General features: G+C 36.2%; 1 protein-coding gene across 2 annotated transcripts; it reads right to left on the bottom strand.

Moving 5' to 3' along the window:
* Positions 1–1,450: 1,450 nt before the first annotated feature.
* LOC106178125 (synaptotagmin-12) lies at positions 1,451–19,137 on the bottom strand. 2 transcript variants are annotated; one of them, XM_087000065.1, is made up of 9 exons: positions 18,735–19,137; positions 9,091–9,288; positions 5,648–5,807; positions 4,900–5,035; positions 4,355–4,484; positions 3,201–3,413; positions 2,300–2,420; positions 1,868–2,001; positions 1,451–1,643 (listed from the first exon to the last, which is right to left on the bottom strand). In XM_087000065.1, the coding sequence occupies exons 2-9, from the start codon at positions 9,265–9,267 to the stop codon at positions 1,473–1,475; spliced, it is 1,242 nt and encodes a 413-aa protein (XP_086856191.1). In that variant the 5' UTR covers positions 9,268–9,288; positions 18,735–19,137; the 3' UTR covers positions 1,451–1,472. The 2 variants fall into 2 exon arrangements, with proteins under 2 accessions (XP_086856191.1, XP_086856190.1); XM_087000064.1 differs by having other exon boundaries at positions 5,648–5,818; positions 9,093–9,288; positions 18,735–19,134.
* Positions 19,138–19,328: the final 191 nt, after the last annotated feature.

Genomic DNA, 19,328 nt, shown 5'->3' with positions numbered 1-19,328 from the left:
TATTATCTGGAGATAATTTCATTATCAAATAAGTGAAACTTCGGAAGACTTAGCTTTTGGCGGAGACTAGCAAAATTGACAAATAAGCCCCATAGCGCATGTCAGAAGCACGGACATTTTCAATAAGACAAAGATAATTATAATTATTGTTTATGCACAATGTGTTGGGTACTTTACATTATGGAGCAAAGTCATGGACCGGGGTAGGGTACCTGTACTTGTAAAATGTAAATTAATTTTAATCTTTTAAATTTTAAAAAAAGCTGTCTCATGGACATAGTGGAAATGAAACGTAGACGTAACGTAAGTAAAAAAAAAAACTGATCTGATCTATGAACAGTTTGGACATCTAACGGGTCAAAATAACAGGCCAATTGTTCAGAGATATTTGCCGTACAACGTTAATGGATAAGGTACATGATAAATAAGAAAATTTTCACATTAATCAGGCATGATTTGTTTTAAAAAGAAAATATATCGACTGCAAGTTGTTTTGTTTAAGCTATATCAATATTTTATTAAGCTTTTATCAGTTTAACTAAATGTACAGCTTATTTTTCGATTACGAATCTGTTTTTATCTGGTCAGAAAAACACAACCATGTTATATATATTCCTGAGCCCTCAGACAAAATGTTTATGGCAGAAAATTGAATGTGTTGGTATAATAAAATGATAAAAAAGTCCATATCAGAAGAGAAAAGGTAAAGGCTTAAGACCATAAATCTAAATCCTGGACATCAATTAAAAAAGCCAAATAACACAACTTTACTGATATCTCAACATAAATATTTTCTAACACATACATTCCAATTGACAAGAACTGAATGCCGTACATATGTCACCAGATATTTCTCTCGCGTTTATTATGATTCTAAAAATAAGTTCAATAAAAGATAATCACTTCAGCCTTTGCAAATCTCACTAATCAAAAAGTCTAAGATACTATCTGATAGGATAAAATTATCTAATCATGTTTCCCTGTCACTTTCCCAATTTTTACTAGTTCAGTTGAAGTCTACATCGCAAAAGCCCAGGAGGATATCGTTTTATTTGTAACACTAGCGCACTAGTCTACTGTATATATGTTGTTAGATTAGCTCTGGGTCGGTTCCCGCATGCTGGCGTTGGAACAAGATTTGGACAACATCAAGGATTAAACAACCTCTCAGCACATCCTTGTCTCAGCAAACATCCGCTAGGCACAACCGCAGATTTTGTTAGTAGCCTAATCTGTCCATAAAACAGACAATAGTCTGTCCTTTACGCAATCTGCCTATACTTGAAGTGGAATAATTTCTTGCTTCTCTTCGGTTCTGTTAATGGATGACAAAAATAGACGGTCTGCGTCTCAAATGTTCAAATCATCTTTATATCCCCTCATGAATAATAACAGACTGATCAAATTCTACCTTCGGGATTTAATTTGAGAAAAGAACGCAACACATCCGCCCATTCCCCCATTTTATTTCATTATTTACACAATGAATGCCACATGGCTATAGGTTTACGTAGTGACGTCATCATCTGGTTCCAGTGAGACAGTTCGGTTCCAGTGGTATTAGCACCGACTATTATGTGACCTATAGATGATACTTTTCCCTCAGGCATTTGTTCGGCTACCGTGATTCTCAGCTGAACCGTCTAGAATTGAAAAGAATATCGGATATATAATCATAACGTTTCCATATAGACATAATTCTTTAGAATATATTTGTTAGCTATGAAAGACGCCACAGTTGCCATCTGACTGTGAATATATCAATGACCAGGTACAGAACTATTGACAACTTCTGAAATTGCACTCAGTCTCAAGGCATCTTGAGTACATGCATTATTTTACTGGCACCATGCAATGCAAAACTCACTGGCAATGTTGAAGAAGGAACGGAGAATATCATGGCTTCGTTAAAAATTGGATTCTTTTCGTCTTTCTTTACAGTCGTCTTTTTCTTTTTCATCTTCTTCCCATTTTGTAGTAGATACACCTTTACAAAACAGTCTGAAAAAGATCCCAAGTATCAATTTTAATCGTAGACAACAGCATCTAAGGACAGAAATGACAGGATACAATCTAAATATACAGAGAAAATTTACTCCAAATTCTGTTAACCCTACCATTAATTTTAAGGCAACTGGTAAAGCCCTCTCTTTTTCAATAATAATAATAATGTATATCGTCTTTCATTATTCTAAAATTATGATAAAGTCGTCTTGAAATACGAAAATTTCTCACTACGGCCCAGTTTCTCAAGTGTATGTGGGCTACCATGATGACAGTGATTCAGTTGGTGATTTACCTCCCGCCTCCCTGTTCTGATGCCACTTCAGGTTTCTTGCCTTTACTATCACCACAGTTAGCCTCTCTGCTGTGGGGAGATAACTCAGGGAGAACATGATATCACCGTACTCCGCCTGAACCTGCAATTTATTTCACTGATTTACTCTTAGTTTAAAGTGGATGTTAAATGTGTGTGACCTTTTTTTTATCAATTCTATACCGCTATATCGATATTCACATATTGATTGCTTCTGTATGATTGGCAAAATCGATCTTTTTTAATGCATATTATTGGCTATGTGGCAAGTAAAAGTAAAACTGATCTAAAATTTAATTTGGTGAACCATACGTTATATTGCAGTTATGATCAATTGATTGCGTGACAAAGGATGTAGGAGGGCAGGAAAAAATGAAATATGATTATTCCTCTAAAGGCCTATATCAATTAGTATAATCTTGGATCTTTGCCGATTCTAATTAATGTGTGTGATTTGAATGTAACCCATGTCATGGAGAGATTTCTTGTGTCTACATTAACTTTTGTTCTCTGTAACTGTATCTACCACGACCATTACTCTGGGATTCAACGGCAGCCTATCAGCACGGCAAGGTTCATACCTTATTCATTTATTCCGGACACCTATCATATTTCAGTTCTTAATAAGAACATTTTATACGGCGACAAATATGTTATTTCCAAATAACCATTTTCTGATTGTGTTTACTTTTAACAATTTATTATATAAAAATGTACATTACTGTCGGGTTCCAAACTGACAACTTTGTGACTGGAATTGATCGTATTGTATTTCTTGAAATTCCAAAACAATAATTAAGGATTTTCGTGTTTGGTTACGTTTTTCTTTTTTTCTTTTCTTTCTTTTTTCTTTTTTTCATTTAGAGACACGGACAATTCATACCTCGTCGATATCCTTCAGGTTCAACCACAATCTGACAGCATGTCGCAGGTCGATGTCCCCCAGTTTTATGTCGCACTGGCCGAGCAGCTTGTGGCGGGCATACTTATCACAGGAGTACACGCTAAATTGGATCGTTTTGTTGTCCAGCTCATCAGGGTCCACAGGGAACAAGAAGCGTTCTTTGTACTGAGGGTTGGCAGTCTCGCGCTGAACCTGAAATGGTAAAATAATCGTTAAACAAAAGGTGCCATTATTGATCTTTAAGTAGTCATTAATTTCATATACATATCCTTGTCTATTATTTTATGTAAACTTAAAAAAGAGACCAGAACGTTAACTTTCTAACTTAAACGTATGGGTAAACAGCAATTGTCTAGGAGACGTTTATTACCTAAGACATATATATATATATATCTGTGTTAGCATGTTTCAAAATTAAGTTACTGTCCCAAATTTAATTTGCTGCATTATTTTAAAGTGATCAGGCAGGTATAAAGTAAAACCTTTAACTCCCGGTTTCTGTTTTAACTAAGTTAAGGAAAGAGCACTAAACACAGTGAGCTAGGGAATTTATAGAGTTTGCCTTCTGTGTACATTTGACCATCTCGTCTGTCTAAATACACCTCCTGCTTCGTTCCAGGAGGAATAGTCCTCTACTTCGTCTTTATCCAATATTTTCTAAACACTTTATCCAATGAGGACGGTCTCTGGTGACTGTGTTCTATCGATGTACCAAAATGTCTGAGATATAAATCAAGGTCATAGTTGCTTTTTCTTTGAGGTAAATTTCTGGTAATAGATACTTAACTTTGAAGAAGTTATATATGGCAAACGCGTTTGGGTGTTGGTAACGTCAAATGTATTGATGTTTGTTTCAAGCTTGTCTCTATCAAGTGACAAGAAAATATGGATAAATTACAGTACACAGAATGACTAGCCCATCTATTGATTTAAACTACTAGACAAAAACGCCTGGAACAGTCAGTAGTTTATAATGGAGATCGCACATTTAAAGACGTTCGTTTTCTTTTGCGCCGTCATGGTTGCCAAGATAATGCCAAGGGAAGACAATTATCCTAGGATCGAAATACCACATGGTGTATAACTGCATACCGAAATAAAAAATGATACAACTAAGTACTCGTTTATCTTACTTTTGTGACCTTCTTGCTGTCCGAATCTGGTGCCAAATTGACTTTCACATAAGTATCAACAGTTCCCGTTACTTCGTTCACTTCTAGATCTCTAGCTTGTATGACGCTGACTATAAGTTCGGACACTTCCCTGCAAACACAAGATACAAATGGCAAGGTAAACCACGTCTAGTAGAGGACATAAGCCACTCAACGCGGTCCAGGGGAACGATGATTCCTTACCTCTGCCCAGAAAACACTCTCATTTACCATTTCATTTATCTGAAACCGCATTGGCAGGCTCATAAAGGGGTTTTGTTTACAGTATAAACAACGAAACTTGTACAAGACATGCTACGTTTAATTTTAGAATCCAGAACACTTTTACTCTGACTTTCGATGCCATGAATTCCATGAACTATATCCCAAAATAAAAAAGAAAAACTTAAAAGCTTGGTTTCGGTGCCATCTTCGTTTGGTGCCATGGTTGAAGAAAATTCAAATAAAATGCTTGATTTAAAAACGTAAAAAGAAAAACAGAAATGGAAAACAGGCGATCACAAAACCTGTCAAACTCCAGCCCAAATTCCAGCTGTCCTATAGCAGCCACTGCAGGTTCGATGTCCATGATAGAGGAATCGGAGGCAATGCTCTCACAAGAAGGCGCTTTAGTAAGGCCTTGCCCAATGTCATAATCTGATGCTGAAAAGAACGGAAACTTTTTTCAACATTTGCTCAGTGTAAATAAATAATGGAATGCATAAAAAAGACAGACGGTACTGTCTTTCTTTTTTCCTTGAAAAGCGATAGAGCGCAAATGCCGCTCCAAGCAGTATACTAAAGACATCCAGCTTTCACAACTATTTTAACTAACTATTTTAACATTATTCCAAAACATACAAGAAAACAAATACGTTTTCGCCTTTTTTCTGCATGATAATTATTAAAAGGAGAGTAGGAAGGAATCCTACCTGCGATTCTTCATATATCAGAATAATGATTTGATAAAAATGATATACAGTGTAAATGACACATACCAGACCATAATGTTCATTACTTGCCACATGATAAATGTGCTGTAAACACCTCTATCCTAAATGTGTATACATTAATACAGTGATAGTTTACTTGATTGGTTTACTTTTCTTTACAAGTAGTCTTTCCAAGATCCTTGCTCTTACAGAAATATAGAAGGAAAGTACACGAGGTAACAGGCTGGTGTGGTTTCCTTTCTGCGGAAGTTCCGGGTAAGTTAAATGTGTACGTGAGTGATAGGTGCGTGCGTGAGTGGGTGCTGTGCGTGCAACTCAATACCTATACTGGATGATAAAGAGGTTGGTGTGCTGCGCCCAGACTGGTGCTGGGGGGTAGTAGCCGGGGGTTCGGCGGTCTCGTTTATGTTCTGGTACTGGGGATCTGCCTTCACCGTGTCGTACTCAACATATTTACCAGAGGCGTCAAGTGCAAAGTCCGACTCCGAGTTCATATGAAAGGAAGAATACATCAAACGAACAAAACAACCAATGAAAATCATAAATGAAAATTATCAAACACAAGTCAGGTTGTGTTTGATAACTTTCATTTATGATCCAACTACCAAGCCAATGAACATTTTTGCTCAACCAATGAAAATATTAAGTAGTTGGACAGGATCAAGTTACATTTTGTTAAGACTGAGGATTATTCATAAAGATATACATGGTGGTGAACAAGGCTTAGTTAAAACCCTTGTTCACGTAGCTTATAGAGCTGGAAAACGGTCGAAACAGTAGGCACATTTACATAATGTCAATACTGATAAAAAAATAGATGGTTAATAGCTATGCAATGGCTATTGAAGTTGACAAGATAATGCGTATTTGATAGCATCTTATTGATATATTTGATTGTAATTGTAAAATTAATGATTCATCTGTACACAATTTAGATTTATCAATAACATGACTGTAGTCTTAGCATATAATTAAGTTTAAGAATACTGCACAAATATCGTGCAAGAAAAATATACACATACTGAGGAATTAAGAAACGTTCACAATTTAAGCATGGTTTACATTTTAGCTGTGTAGGACTACAAAAACAAGTTGTGGAAAGCCGCATTTGCGGCTGGGAAGGGTTTTAAGCCTTCATTAGTGTTTTTCCACAGAGAATGGAACTGGTGGTGGGTATATTGATTTTAGATTCATCGTATTATCAGAACCAAAACAAACGTCTAGCTGTACATGAACTTAGAATAAAAGAGATACCTAATGTTTATCTAAATACGAAACTTCGTATTTTTGTTTTCCTTTGTTAAATAACATGTATACTCCATCTCCCTTTTCAGTACCGAACGACTAAAGACAATTAAAATTCAATCGTCTTGTTACATTAATCAGTGAATAGCAGGCAGAATATCCAATCTATATGAGCTTACAGGTTATTTGAGCTTGGTAGCAGATAAGCTTTTTCTTTGCTGCAGTTTTCTAGCTTCATACACACCAGCATATTTATTGATACATTTTGTACATATGCGTAAGTAGCTTAAAATGATGCACAAAATGCTTTAGATGCTCTCTCTTTAAGTGTTTAAATTTAGAAAGCTGTCTCTTGCAACAGCGACAGAAATTGATAACTATAGCAAGGAGACCCTAGGAGACATACAACCTATAACGCAAACTTCCTCGGAATTTAGAATTATCTGCCTTGGATAATATGTATCTCAACGCAAGAACACGCTGGGTGGATCGAGGAACGGTGGACGTGGGTGGACTGGTGCAGTGTTTACTTTCATGGTTTGGGAAATAAAACAAAAACACATTTCAGACTACAAGCTTTCTCCATATATCACAGTTCATAATGTCATTTGCACCAAACCGTCATTTTGTTGATATATAATTACATTTTACGGTAGTTTTACAGACAACAGTCTATGCCATGTTACAGATATGGTGGTGGATCTAACTGACATCACTGCAACACGAAAGTGGAAGTGATCATAGGCATATTTCTAATCAAATCATTTCAAAACCCTTCAAGTATGTACTAGCTATAAGACTAAAATCTATACACCCAGTATTATCGACTGAAAAATCAAAGGCAAGTAAACTATATTACCCCTAGTCAACTATACAAATTGCAATAGATTCAGCGATTATTCCCCAATCCAGATTCGCAAGCACATTTCTCATGGGAGTTGCGTCAATAAAAGTGGATCTTTAGCGTTAAAAATTGTAATGCAGATAAAGATAAGATTTCACAATTTACTGATATGATAGGCAAGTTGAACTTAAGGTGGATACATAGATTAGGACCAATGTCCTTATACACTTATACCCCTATTCCACATCGACTACGAATTCTACGAACTGTTAAGAATGGATATATTCCAAGGTTCTTAGTTTAATCGTGATAAATTCTTTAAGCTCTAAACTGATTCTTATTTATTCTCAGTCAGTTATTGCAACTATGAAAGATCGTGAAATCGACACACGATCTTTGTTGAACTTCCATTTTGGAAATGAAGCCGAAGAAGGAACAAGATGTCTACCAGAAATGTACAAAATTCTACGATTCCTCATGATTTCTGAAATTTACTAATTCCTGGCGGTTCGTGGAATTCGTTATCGGTGTGCAATAGGGGCATTAGATAGTGCAGAAATAAACTTTTTCATGTTATGATATAATGCTGTCAAATTAAAAATACATCTGGGTGAATTTGCCAATTCGAGCCGAAGTCGCAACAGCAGCGTTTTGTCGTGAAATGGTGTTTTTGAATTCAAGCAGATATCGCTCACCCGAACTGCTGTCCACACTGTTGCAACGCCTATTTAATCACAACTGTAAGTATTACAATTCGTTGCCACTAATTGTTTTTGAAAGGCTTGCTTTTGAATTTATCTGTTAAGAAGCGAAATAATGCAGATGTTTGAGAAAGTATCTAATTAAGGGCTCGTATACATGTATCATAAAAAAATCAAAAGCCAAAGATGGCAACGAATTGTACATGATACCTATGTCGTCAACCACGCCATTTTCTATGATGATATCTTGACTTAGTTAGGGAGTCACCCCGCAAGCCGATCATTATTTTACATCAATTTATAAATTTATAAATTTAGAAACTGACGATTAACTGGAGCAGAGCTTGAAAATTGAAGCGCGTGGGGTGGTGCATAAAACAACGAAAAAGGAAATGTTCGCCCTAAAAGCGTTCAATTTAACTGTATTAATAATTGTACTAGGAAACTTTTTTTTATAAACGAAATGGGATAAAAGTTATTTTGACTAATTTTAATAATCCTATTGCTACACTGGCCAACATATTACAGTGCGATGCCTTAACGTTTGTAGGCGAGGGGTAAAATCATATCTGATTAAATAATTTATGAAATATTTTGTTACATTGTAACTTGTTCATTTAAGTATATAATCCAGTAGTTGGTTTCGTGGGAAGTTACATATGTTCCGAATCCTTTTTAAAGGTCACTTACCATTTCAACAGACCATCTTTAATTCAAAGGTCGAGCCTTATTTGCATTCAAATGTGTGGAAAGTTTAGGTTGCTCCATACGATTTACGGTATCTGGTCATTTTGTTATGGAATGGTTTAGATATAAGACTTAGTTGTTTAAAAGATAGGTTGCTCTTAAGTGCTTTTGAGATAGTCAGATAAGGAGACATTTTTGGTGCATTTTTGGCTAGTAATACAAGATATTGAAAATTTAAAAATGTTTTATTTCAATGGTAGTAGAACCCTTGTATAATTTGCCTCTTACCACATAACCGTTGTATCCATTCATGGCATCATGCTTGGTTAGGGACTGCTTTTCCTCCCCAGACGAGAACCACTTGCTGAGGGAGCCTATCCCCATTACCCGGCACAGAAATATGGCCACAATCATGATGAGAAGGGCTATGATAAACACGATTAGGACGATCTCCCAGCCGTTCATCTTTGCGGATAGGTTAGATGTCTGGAAAACAACAAGAAAATATATCACTTTGACCGGGTTCCCATAAACGTGTCGTACTAACTGGATTGATCTAACTCCAAGGGGATTCTCGCTAAATTGCATTCAGTTTAAACGGCTTAAATGTTTGCCACGCCCACTGAAGCTGTAAAGGGGTAATTAACTTTCGTGCACGCTTAAACTGAATGCAATTCAGTGAGAATCCCCTCGGAGATAGATCCTGCTAGTACGATAGGATTATGGGAATGGTCCCTTTGTTACATTTGATGACACAGGATTAATGCAAAAAATACTGAGACACACCAAGGCTTCGTTCACATGGGAAGTCTATTTTCTAAAAATCTATTTTCTATTCGCGGTATATCTTGTGATCACGGTCTGTGCCCTGAGAATCCCGCGGCGTAATTACTGGCAGCGCGAGCCAGTTACTTGTAATTAATTCTCGCGACTGCCATTAACTTTCTAACTTCCTACTGCGCATGCGCCAAGGTATCAGAATCTCCTCCGAGCACAGCCGAGAATTAATTACAAGTAACTGGCTCGCGCTGCCAGTAATTACGCCGCGGGATATTCAGGGCACAGACAGTGATCATAAGATACCGCGAATAGAAAATAGATTTTTAGAAAATAGACTTTCCATGTGAACGAAGCCCAAGTCATCAGTCTAGTCCAAAGAAGGTGGCTGAAGTGAATACGTTCAGAACGGTTCTCAGACGTCCATATTTCAGTTTTTGCAGTCTCTCAAAACTATACTAAACTAAATACCATTGCGTAGAAACAAGACATCAAGTACGTGCTATTCTAAAGTGATACATCTTTATTGGGTTCTGCGTCAGTTATTGGGTTTTGCTATCAACAAAGTTTTGAACATTGGTCATTTGAAGAATTGACAATAAAAACAGAATGTCAATCTCAATCTGCATCATAGACGGCATTTTCCTTTTTATCGTGGGCACACAAAAAGGCAAAGAAATGGAATCAATCAAATATAATCAACATGCTTCTTATGCTGATTCATCATCACAGATTCGTCTAAAACCTACGGTTTATTTATCACACAATTATCTGTCAAAGGAAAGACAGTGGCCATCTGTTTGCTAAACCAACAATTTGAACATAAACATAATATAGCCAAGCTTATTCAAATGCTATCACTTAAAGGTCACCTGTCCATGAGACTAAATGTGGCGAAATCGATCAAATAACAGTATATCAAAACAACCCATAAACCATGAAAAATACATCGAGATGTCTTTATCAAGATCATTATCAATCACCTGGAAAAGTTGGCAGACATCTTAATCTATGTTTTACGTGAGATGTCACAAAAATATGTGCATCTTACTCTGTCATCAGTTTAGATCTTAGTCTTCATTATTTTTAAAGGACTACAAACAGAATAAAATAAATATAGGTTGAAGAACATGAAAAAGACGGTCAAATATCATAGTTACATGTCTATAGATCAGTAGGTCTAGTACGGTATACAAGTATTCCTAACTTTATATAGAGTAAGATATAATAGAAGTTAATGGCATCTCAACATGATCAAGGAATGAGAGTAAGTATGGGAAAGGTACAGAGGACGATTCTACTTTTAAGAACTAGCCTTCTTTCTTTACGTATAGACGCCAATCTTGCCGTAACACACCCCCCTTCCCAGCCCTCTCCCTTTTTAACATAAACTTTAAATCCACCAGTGCATGCAGGTGTTTCACAGAGAGTGTCCAATGACGACAGGTCTTTGAAGATGTTTTGAAATCCAGGTTAAATTAAAATTGAACAGAGACAGCAGTGTCTTGCATGACCAACTGAGAAGTGTTACGCAACAACATGCAAATAACTACTGTCTACAAGGAAATGCTCATGCTCTAAAAGGCGATAATGAATCAGAAATCTGACGGGAAATACATTATGTAATACTCAATATGCCAAGCAATATTCGGTCCACTGTAATGACATTTTACATGATTCATCAAATAACTATCATCTTAAGAGACAAGCCGAGAATCTACCTCAAAAGCTTTCATCTCTTTTCAATAACTCTGTCGTCAATCATTAAGAGTTCTGAAGCAACACTTAAAGAACACATAAAAAGTAATCACATCGCGAGAGGAAATGGGTACAGTAGCTGATAAAGATCGATAGCGAACTACATTAGGGCTCATGTTGAAAAATTCACCATTTACACGTATTAAACTAGAAATCTTGAACAAATATCTTACCTGTACACTCTGAAAAGAACAGTAAATTGTTAATACATGAAGCTTGTGTGATAGCATCCACATTGTTTAAAGGAATGGACTTAAAGTGGAAGGAGCTTTTTCAAAGCGTAGCATACACGTACATTATACTCTGGCCGATTCAGTGGCCGCATTGTAGACATAACTATTTTGTTTGCTTTGGAAAACTTTTTTAAGTGGATGGCCAAAAAATCCATACAGGTATGTAAATGTATTTATTCCAAGACTTCTATTTGTAATTTCCTGCCGTATTTTAGACCGCATGCAATAATACCCGATGTCCTAACCAGTGTCATTTATCCTCTCATATCTACCAGGGTAATGTGATTTTGAAAGTCGGGCCAATTTATTAATTTGCAGGTGCGTGTGAGTTCATAGCTTCAGTTAGATTTATAAGTTGTCTTACGGCCCCACAAAGAGAAAAAAACGAATATTCCATGAACTGCCCTCAAGGCTTTGCTGTCTCCTGGCTGGTCTACGTGTTTCGCGAGTTTCTTGTCGCGCTACATAACCATGGTGTTATCTCACGTGAAATTTCCAGTTGAGTAGGTTCTATTTTACTACATTCTTTTGATGTGAATTATACTTCATGGTATCTTAATCACAGCATATTAAGATTGAAAAAAAGTAATGAACCTGCGGATTCGCATTGTCATACTGAGTTGTCAAGGATGGACAGTGAAAAATATGGTTATAAGTGTTCATATCGCGTATAAGTGAAAATATTGAAGAATGCTCAGGGTTTCATGGGAAAATAATCACAAAAAACTACACCATCTTTTCTGTACTATGTATAACTTGAATTAATAACAAGTATGATGAAAAAGTAATTATTTTTATTTCTGGGCATCAAAGACCAGGATACTGCACAATATTGATGGCATATGTAGAATGATCAAAAACTGAATGTCGAGAACACCAAATTGACTGGTATAAAGTCCGCAGTAAAAAAATCTAGTATTCAATGAACCGAGGTAGGGACAGTTACACCCGTAACAAGACATGGATCATAAATGAGTGTAATTATTTACACAAATGCGGAAGATTGTATTATTAGTAATAATTCAGGCAACACTAACTATGGCATTTTCTAACCGTTATTTCAAAAAGACCACATTTTTTCACCAGATAAGTGATCATTACAAAACATTCATTTAGCTCCTAAGACATTGACAAGATCAGCAAATATTGTCAAATTGGATACAAAATATTCATCTCGCTTTGGCATACTATACTCAAGTTAAGTGTGAAAGGGATAAGGACGAAATACACGCCTTTTCATTGCAAAACCTGATTGATTTAACAAACAAAAGTAATTTATATCTGTGTGATTTAAACCAGGACTTAATAAAACACTTGAGTAATCCAAGCTATTTAGTTATGGTAATCCCAAACCATATTCTTATTTCGGAGTGTAAGAGTGTATTGGCTAACTACAGTGTTTCAATCAATTTGCAGAGAAAAGTCACAGATTTTAATTACGGTCGCAGAAAGGCATGATTTCACACGGACATGATTGATGGAAAATCCTTACATAGATAATGTGATGTGAAGATAGTTCAGATATCTGTATAATTTTATTAAAGACTGTTAATGGCAATAATACCGTGGCCAAGTACATTTGAAAAAGAAACATCATAATCTCATTTCTGTAATGGATTCCTGTTTGGCTTTTGTATCCTGTTCTTAATTCACTGGATTCCTTTTAAAGTCTTTTTCAAACAGCACATGTTTACAGATGGATAATTGATCGATATATATTCATCTAGTGCCCACTGCTGCCTTTTATCACCCAACATCAAGTTCTTGTCAATTGGTTCTAGTGGGCGTATCATTTGCATATGAGACAGAAGTCATTATCCCCCCCCCCCAAAGAGCGCATGCGTACGCACTCTTTACTCCGCACGCACACCATACAGTTGAATAGAATGGAAAAGTTATCTCCAAAAACACAAGAAAAACGTCAGTAGACAGTAATTTCCAAATATAACTAAAGGACGCAATAAAAAACTTTTGATTTTCGGTGTCCTTTTTAGAATGTGTTCTGTCCCTAGAGAATGATTACACGACACTTATTATAAACCTAAATGAACAATTTTACTGATGGACAATTAAAAAGTGACCCTTGCAGTCTTTAAAAAACACGTTATTTGTGGGACACGCCATTAGGGAATTATCCCTTTAAGACAGCCATACACAAATGAACGGAGAAGGGGCTTATGGTGATGACTTTTATCAAGTAGTGGATATCTGAATTTCTATTGAAGATGCAGGCAAAAATTCCATTGTTTCATATATCACATATGCAAATGAGCTACGCTTGATACTAGTTTCAATTGAAATTTTATAGTCTATTTTTTTGTGTGATGGTCTAATGCCAACTTTTTATTAATATAAATAATAATAATAATCGTTATTGGTACTACACTTTGGTACAAAGGCTATGACCAAACAGGTCACCTAGGTAACGTAAACACATAAACTGTACATATTCACTAGTACATGGTTCATAAGTTTCAATAAATATCATTATCATTGTTATATGGTATTTCCGGAAAGCCAGGTACGAGTTTCTTAATCGGTTAAAATTCTAAGGATATTTACATACTAGTAAACGTGTGTAATCTTACAGTGTTGTCTTCAACTAAGAACTTTGCTGCTGCTTTCAGTCACCATCGTTTGTTCGCAGTGAGAGTAGAAAGCAGTGATTTCATTCAATATCCGGCAATATTGTCTTTTCATAATTCCTTTAAAATTGAGAAACAATCAATGAGAACGATAAGTTGCTTCAATACCACTCGCTACCCATCAACGTTATATTCAATAAACTGCGCGCATGCCATTGGCAAACAGGGTATCATTGACATTCCTGCAATGACCTTTTTAGGAGAAATGTAACGGGAGTTACAAAGGTTATAAATATATCTTGGGCTACCATTTTCACAACAGTTCTTCTCACTAATTGTTATTTTAGTTTGTAGAACGCACACTGCTGTTTTCTAAAAACATATGGCATTAAATCAGTTATTTTTTTAATTTATGGCGTCATTGGTGTCTGCAAAATGAACTCTTGTACATTAATCTGGCGCTGAGGGATCTAAATCACGTGGTTTCTTCAAATGACGATAGTGATAGTGAATTGAAAGAAATTAACGAAATGCACATGAGCACACTTCTTAGATAACATTTCTACAGAAAGATTATATAAATGAAAGATCATATAAATGAACTCACCAGATATGTAACAACACTTTTTAGAGAAAGAAGCATAGCGATCTTTAGACTGCCACAAAGACATCTAATGAGTATGCTAACAGAATCTCTAGAATCTGAGCCGGTATATGTATATTCTAAGCTGATTTTATTTACACCTTGCCTCTTGTCTCGCAATTTTCGAGATTCATACTGCATTTCACCTGCATTATGTACGTAAAGATTTACGTACATAACAGATTAGTACGTTCTTATTATAATAATTATTATAAAGTCATGGCCTTTTCATGGAAGTTACGCTACATGTAACACCAACGAAGATTATTGTAACATCCAGCAAATAGTTACTCAACTTTCCTGCTTTTTCACAGTTAAGGTCTCACAATATTTTAACTTATGACGCTGGCAATTTAAAGTCAACCAAAAAGTTATAATAAAGAATAATGCAGCAAGACACCAGTTGAGAGTGCCTCTACGGAACACTCGATAAAAATTATAATAGCGGCCACTAGTAAATTTCCTTAAGGCGTTCTTGAAGAAATCCAAGTCTGTTCACATCTTAGGTGCCATCATGGGTGTGTGTGTGTGTGTGGGGGGGGGGGGGGGGGGGGGGGAGAGTCTAAATGAAAAGCATCCGTGTCACAGCTGATCAGTTAAAGAGACTCGTGCGCGATAACATAACATCTGCGATAAAACGCAGGAAAAGAACTGATGAAGACTGACGAATGAAAAAATGTAAGTACTCCGTACTTGTAACAAAATGCCACCCTTAAGATGTCCATCAAATCAAAAGAACCGAGAAGATAAAATAACTTTTTTACCATAAAATCTCAATTTTCTGAAATGTTTATGTATATCTAAGTACACAAATCATAATTACGACGCTGGTAACAGCTTTAGATTATCTTTGTATTCTAGTAGTATCATAAATCGACGTGTAGGGTAATTTCCTGCCCTACATCACGTCATAAAGGCATCAGGATGTGTCCTAGTTAGCCAGGTATCGATTTTATACCATAGATTGCTTTGTAATTGTGGACTATCGCAGAACAACGGGAATGGACCAGAGATTCCACAGTCAGCAGATCCAGTTTGCTTTCTTGCATTACAAGTGGAATAAAAACTAGAGATAAGAAGAACGCGTACTTTAAGGGTACGAAAATAATTACCTTCTTGAACAATAGTAGCAATCTCGGTCATCATGTGATGGTAATCATCAGTGAGCATAAATTCTCGCGACTCAGCATAAAATCAAGCGTGGTGTCTGAAATGATGGCAGACTAACAATTGAGTTCGGTGCAGAAACTAATAAAAGCTGATCCACGTGTCTTGTTCGTATTGTTTTTGTTATGTATAATTTGTCTTTGGCCCCACAGTACATATTCAGCATGTTTTGTGTGTTATTTCTGTATTGCTTTCTGAGACGACATTCCTTGCACATAGAGTTCCACCCTTTTTGCTAAAAGGTTAGCCCCACCTAGAGTACGTTTTTTAGTCACGTAGCGCCAGCTGATCAGCGACTGGTTTCCATTCTTAATACATAATGTCTATGGGTAAAACACGATGGAAAAATATAGCGCAATATGCTTTAAATGGCAGTGCTACGGCCCCATCCCAACCCTCGTATTGACTTTGATATACGTACATGTAGCATTTCTTAACTTTTGACAAAGAGGCTATGTCCACCAATAAATGGCATTATACCCTGTACTGTAGAACATTGAATCTTTTCAACATGGTTTACATAGTGACAATTTAAATAGATTTATTTATATAGATTTATTTCAGTTTAATCAATGCCTTACATATATATACATATTCGCATGCCTTAACAGTATAAAAAGAGAGTCCTTGGATATAATGCAAAGCGGGTAAAGTACGGGTAGAAAACCGCGTGTAGCAACAGACCTATTATGCCCACCCCATTCCATAAAAAAGAAAGCAAAACGGATGACGCGTAGATAGAGATACGAAAACTGCCAGGAGAAAGTAGTTTTGAGTTCGTCTACTTCTCACGAAACACATGCCGAAATGTCACTTTTGAAAACAGAAATATCAATGCAATTATCACTGCAGCTTGCCTTTGGGTTATCAAGGCAATATTCACAACTGTCAGGAAGACCCATAAAAGCTAGATAGGGTGTTACTAGTGTCTGTAGCAGTACCATGGTTATGCAACAGTTACATGTGTAGGGGTTCTGAACAACAATCCCTTCCAGTCTTATCTATTTTTTTCAAATAGATTTTTTCAAATCTCAAGGAATTTATGCCTTAGAACTCTTACAATAGAACTATATCATTGCTGTGAATAATGCATGCAAGGCAAGTCCACCTCAATCAAATACTTGACGTGGTTTAGAATAGCCCTCGGTTCAACTTCTCTTCCCACATTTAATCGATATGCTATTCTCGGCGTTTCCTCTTTCAAATAGGTTCCAATCGCATGAAACGATACCTCTTAATAGGTAAATTGCTTTGTGACAAATAATTATGAGCCTTGATGTCAATAGCTGGAGAGACTAAGACTTCATGGATATTACTTTCTACGGAAATCAGGCGCAATTAGCCAAAAACTATGATATGTTCAGAAATGTTTAAAAAATGGCAATAATTTACTAATTCACACAACTCAAACGGAAAAAAATGAAAAAAAAAATTGTAATAGTGGTCCGCAAGCTGCACGCTGTGTTGCTTTATCCATTTACCACCTCCTTGTCGTCAGAACCAGATGACATAAAATATAATCCGTTATTTTTATCACATTAACGTAAAAACTTCTGTATAGTTCTATTGGCTATTTTGACAAGTGTAAGTTTCTCATATTCCGAGAAAAAACAATGTTTACACAGTTTCTACGTTTATCAATTTTAACACAGTTATCTGTATCGCATACTTATCATAAGAGCAACTTTTTTGCCCAACAAGGTTTACTTTTGCAATAGCTTGTTCACTTTTTCTCGATTTTCAAAGCATAAACAACAATGGAATAGTACACCGTTGGACAGAGTAGTTATATGAGAGTAAAATATGCATATAAAACTGCCTTTCCGTAAACACTCAATTTTCAATTACAAACCATGCTCATATTGGTCTTTACATTGAACTGTCACAATCTCCATAAACAGATTGATTCAATTTCCGATATATGTTATAGAGGTTTAGAATGACATCGAACTGTTCACTTTATTCAATAATGTACGGCAGTTAATGTTCGTCAAATTCTCACAAAACATTAGACACAATGCACATATTGCATTCGCAGAAAACTAGATAAAGTCATCAACGCTTGTTAGCAATGAACTAGTAAGCCGCAGACGTAGCATTTCAGAAATCGGTAAGCCGAATAGAACTTGATAAGGTGAAATTCAATTATCTTTTGCTAATGATCCGACCATGGTCGGTATTGATCTCCGGCGCATATTGCGTGCATCAGAAACCAGTAGGCCATGCGGACCCCAAGAGCGGAAATTGAAGCGAAACTCACTGTTGTCAGCATCAGCTGAGTATTATGTGGCACGCATTTTAATATTTTGTGGGATCAGAACCAAAGAATAAACGACGGAACGATGGTATACAGCCTCCCGCTGGCGGCAACGTTTATATTGACAAGACAGCAGTGGCTGTCAAATGACGGGTCAACGTGTAAAATATCTTTGCCCGTTGAATTATCCGTATTATAAAACTTTGGATTAAAGAAAATACACAGCACACAATACCAAGTTAACACAAACAAACTAAAGCCCTCATTTACCAAAAATATTAATAACTAATGTTTATTCTGGGTACCGAGACGGCCGACTTTCAATAAATATAGACACTCATTTAAGATGCTTCGTGTATCCCAGTTACCTTGGGTTTTTGGTCACGATTCTATCAAAACGAACAAATTCTCTCGGCATTTTCAACCAAGCTGCCACGCATTTCAATGTTAACAATAATGAAAGCCATTCAAACAGCGTTGACAGATAATTTATGAAAACCTACAGTACTTACCAGCTATAACGTCAAATGGGCTCTGCAATCAATACTCCAAAATGCATTCATGTAGTCATCTCGAAAAAATGTTTAGTTTTTTACGATGCAACAAACGTTGGCTAGATAGAAGAGCGTTTACATCGCATATACTGTCGCGGCACACTTCAGGTGTAAATATAAGCTAATAACAGCAGGTGTGCGTGTTAAAACAAATGTATGTTCTAACAAGACCAAAGCTCTGGCAACAATAACATGGCCGCCCTCTCGGTTACAATAAAGAGACTGCGTCAGATCGATATTAGCTCCGGGTGTTCATACTAACTTCCGCAAGCCTCCAGATCGAAAATTAATATTCCGACAGCACCACATTACACTCGCCTCATCGACGGATATTTTGATAATGGGATTCAGATTTTGTTCTTTTGGATAGTGTTATCATGACAAGCGAACCATTAATAGCTAACACTTTGACATTTCGCCCACTTAAATCTTTAGAAGCTATTCTGCAAAAAAAAAAAAAAAAAAAAAAAAAAAAAAAAAAAATTGCGACAGAAGACAGACATAGTTATAGTTGATAACAGGACCAATGAGACCCTTTCAAGTAAATGAAAC

The sequence above is a fragment of the Lingula anatina genome, chromosome 1 (assembly GCF_051362555.1).
Source record: "Lingula anatina isolate TDL-2025a chromosome 1, LinAna3.0, whole genome shotgun sequence".
NCBI lineage: Eukaryota > Metazoa > Brachiopoda > Lingulata > Lingulida > Lingulidae > Lingula > Lingula anatina.
This window is presented reverse-complemented; position numbering and strand designations above follow the sequence as displayed.